General features: G+C 44.8%; 1 protein-coding gene across 1 annotated transcript in view; it reads left to right on the top strand.

The window, feature by feature from the left end:
- Nucleotides 1–5803, top strand: part of LOC308301568 (uncharacterized protein) — a 9397-nt gene extending 3594 nt beyond the window's left edge. Inside the window, exons 3-6 of the mRNA XM_080745590.1 lie at nucleotides 1787–1901; nucleotides 3095–3200; nucleotides 3403–3655; nucleotides 4287–5803. Of these exons, the coding sequence (XP_080601716.1) occupies nucleotides 1787–1901; nucleotides 3095–3200; nucleotides 3403–3655; nucleotides 4287–4435 (623 nt within the window). The 3' untranslated portion in view covers nucleotides 4436–5803. The remainder of the gene's footprint in view (nucleotides 1–1786; nucleotides 1902–3094; nucleotides 3201–3402; nucleotides 3656–4286) is intronic.
- The last annotated feature ends 5237 nt before the right edge of the window (nucleotides 5804–11040 follow it).

Raw genomic sequence — 11040 nt, 5'->3', positions numbered from 1 at the left:
GTGGATGCAAAGGTCACTGACAGGTGCGTTATAATAAAAGGATCATATCTCTGTAATGGAAATCACCCCACTATAGCTTATCACATGCACAGCAGAAATACTGAAGAGAAGTTGTGTCTCTTCTCACTTCCTTCAACGGTGTTACCAATGATGCTAATGAAGGCTCTTCCACCCCTTTTATTTCAAGTATCCCCATGACTCTGAGAGTGTGCAAACAGACCATTACGGGTCCATTCATACACTCTTAAGGCCTGTCCATAGTCTCTCCGGAACAGAACTTTCCTTCAGAGTTCCGACTTTCCGTGGTGCAGATTTCCGAACTCTAAAGGCCTGTCTATACTTGTTCGGTTCGATGAGTTGTGTTTTCCGACGTGCAAATTTCCGAACTCTCATTCGGTCCAATGCTTTTTAGAAGTCGCGAGGGATATCATTTTATGGTCGAAAAGGACCTTTTGACTGAAATCTTCGGTTTCGGTCGAAGAATAGACAGGGGTTAATTCGGTGTAATGCTTTTCAGAAGTCCCGAGTGACGTCATTTTGTAGTCGAACCGGACCTTTCTGACGAAAAGTTCGGTTTCGGAGACAGGCCTTGCCTGTCCATACTCTCTCCGAGTTCGGAAAGCTGCACGTCAGAAAGTCGGAACTCTCCGAGAAAAAGTCTGGTTTCGGAGAGAGTATGGACAGGCCTTCAGAGTTACACAAGGGTTCATTTGGAACCCCCAGGGAACCATGAGGGCCCCTGAACCACACTTTGAAACACACTAGTGTAGGTGTAGCGTTTCCAGTGGAAACAGTAGAGAAGAATGGAACAGCAGAGTCATCGGTAACACCTGTGAAGCAAGTGAGAAGAGACCCAACTTCTCTCCAAAATGGCTGCTGGTCATATAACCTGAGTGTCCACAAAAAGATCTCGTCAGACAGAGAAAGATCATATCTAGCCTACCTGCAGTTGTCTGGGTCGACTCACTGACTGGAGTACAGAACCACTGATTTAAAACGTGAAAGGTGTGTTCTTTTACAACATATTTACAAATACAAGTCAATCCCTGTCAGATGAACAGCAATCAAGTTTTCATTTTGAATATTTCATCATTAGGTTGAAGATTTTCCACCCAAAACCAAAAAAAGAAAGAAAAATAAAAAGGCCACAAGCACACACATGTGGCATCCATCTATCTATCTATCTATCTATCTATCTATCTATCTATCTATCTATCTATCTATCTCTAGCTGTTGAAAACAATGGAGATTTCTTTTAAACTGTTCAGCTTGGGTGGTTCCATGCGTTGTTTTGCAACACAGTCCTGTTTAAATTCAAACCGCAGCCGTTTGAATGTGACATGATGCCAAGTTTATATGCCAAGGTCGCTCATGTTGAAATAGGGCTTCACAGTGGTGATAGCATGGGTGATAGACACTGACAGTAGAGAGAGGTTGAAATTAACCAATTTACTGGATTTCTTCTGTGAGTCTCATTGATTTAAGACACGATCATGTATCCCTCAGAGTCGGCTCAGACACAGAATAAAATGATGAGACCTGCCAGACAGGAAAGAAGAGAAGAGAGAGGAAAAACAAGCCGTTGTGGTTGACCTAGCGCTCTACCGCAGTGTGTACGCTTGTAAGACAGCACCATCGTCTGGTCAAAATCTAGAATAGCATCTAAACTTCTCTTAACCATAACAATGGAGATCAATCGCACAGACAGGAATAAACAAACCCCACCATATCTAGAAACGAACCATAGACTCACCGATTTGTATTTGTGTGCTGTTTTTCCCCCTAGCTTCCAGCAAACATGTAACCTGGCTGTTGGGTCGGGACGGCGACGTCAGTGTTGTTGTGATTGGACAGGTGGACGAATTCAGGTCCTCCAAACTTCTGAACACTGTTCTGAACAGGTAGGCCTACTAGGCATAAACCCCAAACACACACACACACACACACACACACACACACACACACACACACACACACACACACACACACACACACACACACACACACACACACACACACACACACTGCTTGTAGGGGCGTCACAAGGGGGACTGAGTTACTAGGGCGGGCCCAAGGTGGAGGGGCCTTAATTATTTTATACTTTAGCTATTGAAAAATAGCAGACATACCAGCTCCGCACTGCAAGCTTGTAGATCTGCTATTTTTTAATAGTGTGCAAATCTTTAAATATATGTATTTTTTAAGCGAACATTTGTAACTCAAATTTTGCTTCTGGGGGGTCCCTGGAACATTTGGGGGTCCTTCAAATTAAAAAGTTTGAGCACCACCGTAATAAATGCGTTCCCAGTCTAAATGGGTGAAACCCCCTCCCCCTATGAAGAACATTCATGGGGGCTTGCAGTGAATCCCTGTAGACTACCCAGGCCCATAATGTGGTGCTCCTCTAGTCTGAAGGTTAGCTCTGGCATTGGATAGTTGGTTCGCCAGGCTACCGTGGACAAATGTAAACATAGCAAATGAATGATAGATCTTTTTATTTATTTGTAATGGCATGTACGGTAACAGTAGGGTTAGGCCTACACTGTGGTTTAATAATTAACTGGAATGGATGTATAATCTGTCATATATTAGACTTTTGCAAAAACGTCACATAATGTAATGGAAAACAGTAACGCTGGTTTCTCTAAATGAGACTCAATGTTGTCTCCTGTCTTGCAACAGAAAAACTGTTTAAATAGTGTTAGGGTTAGGGACGGGTAACTGCATTATTTGACTTGCTTATACTTGCAAGTGCAACTTTGTTGCAAGCTCTGGTCTGTCTGACTTCAGACCATTGTTTTTGGATCAAAGGTTGAAGATGAATAACATCCTATCTGCCTTTGACAATTCTACAAATTCTCATTGAGTTAATCAGGTCCAAATTAGTTCCATGTTTGGCAGCTAGAAGGAAAACAGGCAGTACTCCTGGGTCCTCGGGTCAGTTGTCATTTGTCACACTACTCACAAGTCGGCCGTGACGGGCCGTCCCATCCAGGACCCATTTAGAATTGCATTATAAGACAAAATGTAAGACGCCAGGTGACTTTAAGGAAGCTATTATCTCTGGTCTAAACCGAATGTCTTTGTCTTCCAGACTCCAGGGTAATGGTATGAATGGCATCCAGACAATGACCTTGCTGCCAGAGAGAGACACCCACCAACTCAACTCCAAACAACACATACAGCTGCTGCTCAATGATGTAAGTGCACTTTTGTGGGCCGCGTTTGAAGTCGGTCGTTGCATTAAACAGGAGAGGGTATACGGTGGTCAGGTGTCGAATTAGTATGTGGATTACCAATAAAGCAAACAGTGTATTAGACAGCAACACAGAAAGACACAGACACAGAGAGTGTCCAAACTGTTCTCGACATCTGCTTGAGTCGTGTCTCACTTACGTCCAGGAGGACGACATGGTCACGCCTAATGAGCGCTCGTCGTCGTCGTCGGAGGAGGAGGAGGAGCTGGATTCCGGCAGCGCCGATGACGACCCTAAGGACCTGGCAGAGGACAGCGACAGTGAGTCAGAAGGCAGCGGCGCGGGCAACCTCAAACAGTGGCCTCCTCGCTACAGGCCCCATCCCAGTAGCCATGGCAACCAGCCGCCACTCACAGCCCGACTGTCAGGCGCAGAGGGGACACGCGAACCGGACAAAGGTGAGAGAGCAAGAGAGAGAGAGAGAGAGGGGGGAGGGGGAGGGAGACGCAATCACAGCGAGGGGATCGTATCCTATGTCAATCCGGGCTTTTGTGTACCGTAGAAATCCTGAAATGCACTGTTTCCCAAACACTGGGTCGGGACCCATGTGTGGGTCGTGGACACATGTTCATGGGTTTTCTTATTTTTTTTGGTTTCCTACATTTAGTTTTTTAAATTATTATTCAAAATATTTTCAAAAAACATTCTTAAAAAAAGGTTTATTTTTTTCATGAATTAAAAACAAAATTCTATTATTCTTTCAGTAATCTCATGAGGAAATCAAAGAAATTCCATAAATTAGAAAACAAATATTGAAGAAGTAGTGAAAATAGCTGATCTACAAGCTTGTAGATCTGCCGTTTTCACTAGTTTGGGTCCCGGGCAAACGTCTAATAATTTGTCTTTTGGGTCGTGAGCTAAAGAGTTTGGGAACTACTGCTGTAATGAAGTGAATCCACAGTAAATACCGACCCCTTATGCGTCCATAATCCTCTGAGCTAAATGAACACTGAGGATTCTACTGTGTGTGAACCTACAAGTCTGCAAATGATGTATTCATAACGCTTTTCTCCTTGTGCTCCTGTCCAGTGGCGGCATGTCGCCAGGGAGAGAAGACGTCGACGGGTCGCGTGGCACAGCTCAGGAGAGCGTTTGCCAGTGGATCCTCCTTTGCCAAGCCACCAGTGCCTACCAAACCACCTCACCTTCAAAAACTGGCCACTCCATTGGTCCACTGAGCCTCTGGAACTGTCGACACCAAATATACTGTAGCCTGCAGGACACAACAAGCCATAGACCATGACTGTTTGGCAATGCACAACATTGTTGGACCACAGTTGGGGGGTCGATGCAATAGAGGCTAAAAGAAGTGAAGTGAAGAGAACGTTGGAGCTGAGCGTGGGGTCAGCTTAGTTAAGCTTCACTTCAATGACTTACCACTACACAGATGCCTGAAAAACAGACTGACAAATGCACCTGCAAGCTTTAGAACTGCGCACCAGCCAACTTAAGGGGTCCACAGGACTGAAGCACTTTGGATGATGCCAAGTGAATATAAATTCACCCAGCTGCTTTTTGAGATTGACTGAAAAACGGATAGCTGGACTGACCGATAGACAGGCAGGTAGAGCTAATGCTAGATTACAGGTGAAAAAAGCACGAGCTACCTTAAGATTCAACTGTTAAATTAAATTCCCCTCACAGCGGAAGTCAGAAAAGTGACACCATTGATGCGTACCTAACCGAGTGACCTTCAGTCAGCTGAGAGTTCAAGGGTTAGATCCTTTTCTTCATTCATCCATAATCACTCTCTGGACAGTAGATAGAACACAATGGAAACATGTCCTCGTCTGTTTTAGTGTTGGAGATATTGGAGAAACAACCTTTGTCAGCATTTTGTTAAAGTAGCTTTAAATCAATGGAGTCAAAAAGCAAAGTTCTTCCATAATGTGGCCTCTATGTGGTTAATCAGCTAAAAGTTAGTTCGGAAGGTACTCTGTGATTTTTCAGAATAATTTAACTCAACGTTTTAACTGGCAAAGAACTTGTGCCTTAAAACAAAAACGCTTGTGCCTTAAAACGCTGTGCTCTGGCTTAGTGTATGGACCGAACAAACGCTCAGATCAGAAAGACTATTTAAAAAATGTTTTGATATTCCTTTAACGTGTGTCCTATATCTGTTGTTTTGTCTGTTGAATGAATGTGGTATGATGGGGAGGGGGACGTTATAATTATCAGTGACATGACAGGTTTTGTGTAAAGTCCCAAACAGGAACTATAGCTTTCTTTGAATGGACATGGAATGTGAGAGCTTGCCTTAGGCTATAGAAAACGTAAATTAAAACCAAAAGTCAATGTAAACAAAAAGAACGAAACAAAAGAAACATGTGAAACATGGACTTTTTAAATTCATATTACAGGAAGTAAAAGCTTCTCGTCTGTTTTATCATGAATGACGTAACAGTTGTCCATCTTTGAGGTGTGGAATGTTTAACCAGTAGTTACTGCTTAACTATGTGGTCACATGCATGGTTTACTTGGTCACTTATTCTTTCCCAGAGCCGGCTGCTCTCACAGACACTTTAAACACCTTCAAGCCACCCTTTACCCACCAGTGTATGTTGTGTTTTTACTTAATGATTGTCATTATGACTGGTGGGCGGGTGTTGATGGGGGTGGATGATGTTTTTATTAGCATCTTGACTTTGCATTTCAATAAAGTTCTGAAGATCTTCACATGTTAAGATTCATTCAGTGTGTATGTGTGGGCCTGTCAGAACTCAACGCTGTACGTGTAAAACTCAAGGCCAGAAAAAAAATGGAGGCAGACAAGAACAAACAATCAAACTAAAAAACATTGGAAGTTTCCGAGACGGACACATTTTGGAGACGTCGCGGTTGTTATTAACAGCACCAATCGTATGGCGTCCATTCAGCGGCATGCATTAGGGCTAATATAGTTGAGATCAAACAGACAGCATGGCGGGGCGATTAGTGTGCAGTGCAGCAGACACAGAGTGTGACGATCAGGGAGACATAGCAAATGGGAGTCAGGTCACGGGAAGCGCTGACTGTGTGCCAACTCAATAAAGCCCTCCGCATTCCCTCTGTACCTCCACACCCATCAGTGTCACGACCGACCGTGGCTCTGGCTGCCTCTGTGTATGTGCATGTGTGCTATTCAGTGTGCACATGCATACCTCTATTCATGTGTATTTTGTGTGTGTGACTGACTGTGTGTGTGTGACTGACTGTGTGTGTGTGTGTGTGTGTGTGTGTGTGTGTGTGTGTGTGCTGTGTGCTGTGTGCTGTGTGCTGTGTGTGTGCATGCATATCTCGAATCATGTGACCCGACACACGGGCAGTCATGCACCCAGTGTGAAAAGCCCAGCTATATATAGCAGACCAGTGTTGGGTTTCCCCGTAAAGCATTGTAGGAGTCGGTTCATCTGCGTCCCATAAGAGGCAATATGTTATTGGGGAAACCCAGCCTAGATCTAAGTCATAATGGCCATTTTTAAACCCATCTAACATAGGCGGAGTGATGTGCCGTTTCCCGTGCATATAAGCACTTCTTTGTTCTCTTGCCCATTAGCCCCCTTGAACAGCGGCCTTAGAGGGAAATAGATAGGAGGGGAGGCCCACCACCACCATGGCCTGCTTTAAGCCTATACCCTAGGCCTACATGCATGTGATACTGATAGTGCATGTGGAGTTGGTGTGGAGTTGTGTAAACATTGAATACTGCCTGCTCATTTACTATTTAAATTTTAGGCATTTAGCAGATGCTCTTAATCCAGAACGATTTACAGTAAGCAAGGGAAACACGACATAATAGATCGAATGCATAGAAATAGTCATCTAGTTATTCTAGTTAGTATCATAGGCAAACCAAGAACCTATCATCAGTCTAAACAGTATATTATATCAAACAATCTATAAACTGTAGCTACATTGAAACTATACACAGTATAGGATGCCAGGTCTACTAATGACCTTGCATCTGTCTACTTAACATTACATTTTATAGTCTTTGCATAAGCCTCCAAGGTCATCAAGGCTAGGGCAGTTCTAACTGCAAAGGGGAGTTTGTTTCAGTTGGGGAGCCATAAGGGAGAGGAGTCTGGGACGTGTGGAGTGTTGTCCCGGATGTTTTTTAGGGAAGGTTCTGATCTGAGTCAATGTACCACTATAAGTAGCGTATTCTATAACCACATGAACACTAACATTCCGATTCTGCCATTCTGGGCATGTCATGTATCATGACAGGTGAACATTTGGGGAAAGATCTATAAGCTAAGCTTGTGAGTGACGTGGTGTGTGAACTTGTAGATTGGCAATTGGCAATACTTGATGTACAACAAAATAAGTATGATTTAGTGGTTAAATACAAGCACCTTATGTGTCAAACTTGAACGTTTATGGCCTAGGGCCTTTTGTAGTATGGTGTTTATTATGGTTGAGGGATTAAATGAGGCTTTGCCATTTGTTCTGTGTTGCCTCCATATTATTATGAATAATACAGCTAAGGTTTGTGGACATAATTGTAATTTGCCGACATGAGAGCTTTAGTGATTGTTGTTTTAAGCTTGACATATCGATTCAGAGTCTCCTTCATGCAAAACAGATTGAATTTAGGAAACAGAACATAGATCTAGATTATCTTTACAGAATAATTATACAGATAAACTACTACAGTCAGTGTAAAATCCACAGCGTAAAATCTAATATTTGCCCCTGAAAGCCCTGCCACAGAGTTTAAACTAGTGGAGAAAAGACTTCAATTTCATAGCATTTGCCACTTGTGATTCAGTATCCAAAGATGGTGCTATTCCCACTGTTTCATATCAGTTTCTGCGATAGATTATGGAGCTGAATAGTCCAGGAAAGCATTACAATAATGACATATTGTTGCTCATTAATGTTATCCCTATTAATCAATGTTCAATTCATTTGTCTCTAGCATTCATTCATAACTTTGACGTAATTCACGGTCACTTGGCACACCAAAACTCATGACTTGTGTCTGTGATAGAAAAGTAAAGGGGGGAGGCACATCAGTGAACGCTGACTAAATGCACACTGACAGTAATTGACTACACTGTGCTTGAGAGGGTGCAAATAAACAGAGCAGTGAGCAGTGATGAATAATGATTGTAGTTCAACAGATTGTATCACTGTTCTTGCCATAACTCAGCCTAAGATAAACATAACTTGGCAAACAAACAGGACTTTGTATATGTTACCGTGGAAATGCCCAATCATAATGTTATTGTATAGGCAGAGTTAGCTACCCTTCTGAGTATTTACAGGATAGGCATGGCAGAAGATTATTTTCGCCTGCTTCGCTCAGTTTTGTAGGCATATCATTGTCATATATTTAATTTGCCTGACTCATCTCAATTGAAGTACTTTGGGGGTAGATTCATGCATGTTTTTATAAATGTTTTCTGAGTCTTGAAACTATGTCCAGTGGGTTGATGGGAGTCAAGGATATGGGATACATTCTGTATTTAACTTATTTACTAGGTAGACCCAGGTCAAATACATAAACATAGAAATTAGTCACTGCCACAGAGACATCAATTCTAATACCTTGAGGATATACACAACAAATGTGACGAAATCCGTGAGTAGGATACTCTGAGAGAAACGGTCACGGAGGAGTTACTGTGCATACTGTATCACACCGTCCCAAAAATCATAATGCGACATTGTGTTCTCCAAGTGGGGGCGACAGCCAAAATTGGGTGGTCTGACTGTGACTGGCCCATGGCTAAGGGCCTGCCCATTCCCTGTGTACAACGCCGTCTTGATTTTGGGGTCTCGTTCACTGCAGCGTTTCAACAGTCCTATACGCAGGCTGAGCTTTCTGGGGCTGAGACTGTGAGTCTGGGGCTGCTGCTGCTGCTAACATATGTACCTCTACAGGGGTCTGTGACAACACACACACACACACACCTCCTGAATCTGGACAATGCATCCATCATTAACCCCATACCCTCCCCTCCCTCCATGTCTTGCTACGTTTCAGTGTCTCTCCATCACTTCACTCGTCGTTATCTTCCATACTCCATCTCTCTCTCACTCTCTCCCCCTCTTTGTTTGGCTCTCTCTCTCTTGTCTTCATCCCCCGCTGTCCATCCCTGTGTCTTTCTCATCACAGCATATCTTTTCTCTCTCTCTCCGTACCATTCCTATTCTCTTTCCCCTCTTTCCATGTTGGTGCTCAATGGCCTGCTTTTCATCCCCCCCCCCCACACCACGGTTTCACTCGCTTTCTCTCCTCCCTGTGCCTCTTCCACCACCCCCTCCCCTCCTGTTCCCCCCCCCCCCCCCCCCGCCGGCACCTCTCCCCTCCCCTCTGCTGTGTACCTTCCTCTTTCCCTCTCCGTCCTTCACCACGTCGCCCCCCCCACCCCTCCTCCTCCTCTCCCTCTCTCGCTGGATCCGCTTTCGGCCCTCCCTCCCACCCCTCTTCCACCCCCCCCCCCCCCCCCCCTCTGTTCTCTCTGCCCCCCCACACACACACACACACACACTCAATTCCTCTCCTCCTCCCTCCACTCTCTGTCCTCCACTGCCCCCCCTATCCTCTCTTCTCCCCCTCTCTCTCTCTCTCTCTCTCTCCTGCCATCTTGCAGGCCAGTGGAGCCAGACTGCAGGCGTTCAGGGAGTCACTGAACCTGCTGGGCAGCGGGTGACACAGATTTCCGGTGTGTGTGTGTGAGTGTACATGTATGTGTGTGTGTGTGTGTATGTGTGTGCGTGCGTGACGGGAAAGGGAGGGGAGAGGGGAGAGGGGAGGGAGGGTGGTGAGGGGATTAAGCTCCAAATCACTAGAAAGGCACCGAAGGGGGAAAGGGGGAGAAAAAAAAAAGCCACAGATCCAAGAATTTCAAATTCCCCTTTGTCTCAGAGAGGAAGAAATACTAAACTGTGGACTTTTACAGAAAAAAGACCTCGTGTCTCATTCAGCAGGAACATTGTAAAAGCGTGATGTTAGAGCTCACTGTCTTTCTCCATGAGTTGGCAGGGTCCTATGCTGGCTGGCGTGCTGTGCTTTCTCTCTCCCCCTCTCGCTCTCTCTGACAAACACACACACAAACACGCAATCCCCCACCCCCACAGATGCACACACACACACACACCCAGGCACGCACACACACACACACAGTCCCTCTGCGATCCCCCCTGACTGAAGGCGCACAGGAAGTGCAGCCGTGGCCCAATTATAGCGTGACACCTCGGGCCGGCCGTTGCCATGGTTACGCCTTCCCTGCGGTCCCCTGGAGTGTGGCGCCGAGGAAGAAGGTCTTATCACATCAACCATCGTTACGGCAACAAGCAAAAACCCACCCTGCAGCCGCGGCCCGGCTGGCTCTTTACTCGCCCACAGGTTTAGCATGTGTGTTTGTGTGCCTACATAATATGAATGCGAATAGAGGAAATTGCATCTGTGTGTGTGTGAACGGTGGAGGGTTTATTAGTAAATTGTTTGTGCGCAAGTCAGGTTAGTTATTTGTGTGTCTGTGTTTTGTATGAGCGTGTGCAGCATGAACTGGACTTGCCAAAGCTGGCGTGTAGGTGTGTTTGTGTCTATGTGTCTGTGGGGTTGTGATAAGGCACATGGCCGCGCCATTAGGTGACTCATAATCCAGACAGGCTCACACGCACATGTGTTTACATCTGCACATAAGACAACATTTTCAAAACGGCACACACATGCACATCCTCGGACAACATATACACCCAATAACACAATATACATTTCCCCCATGCACACACACAATAGAAATCTTACAGACAAATACATTGTTAATTTCTTCTTTTATTTCAAAAG

The sequence above is a fragment of the Nannobrachium achirus genome, assembly GCF_963921795.1.
Source record: "Nannobrachium achirus genome assembly, chromosome: 17".
Taxonomy (NCBI): domain Eukaryota; kingdom Metazoa; phylum Chordata; class Actinopteri; order Myctophiformes; family Myctophidae; genus Nannobrachium; species Nannobrachium achirus.
The sequence above is the reverse complement of the archived record's forward strand: the minus strand, read 5'-3'. Positions and strand labels throughout refer to the sequence as shown.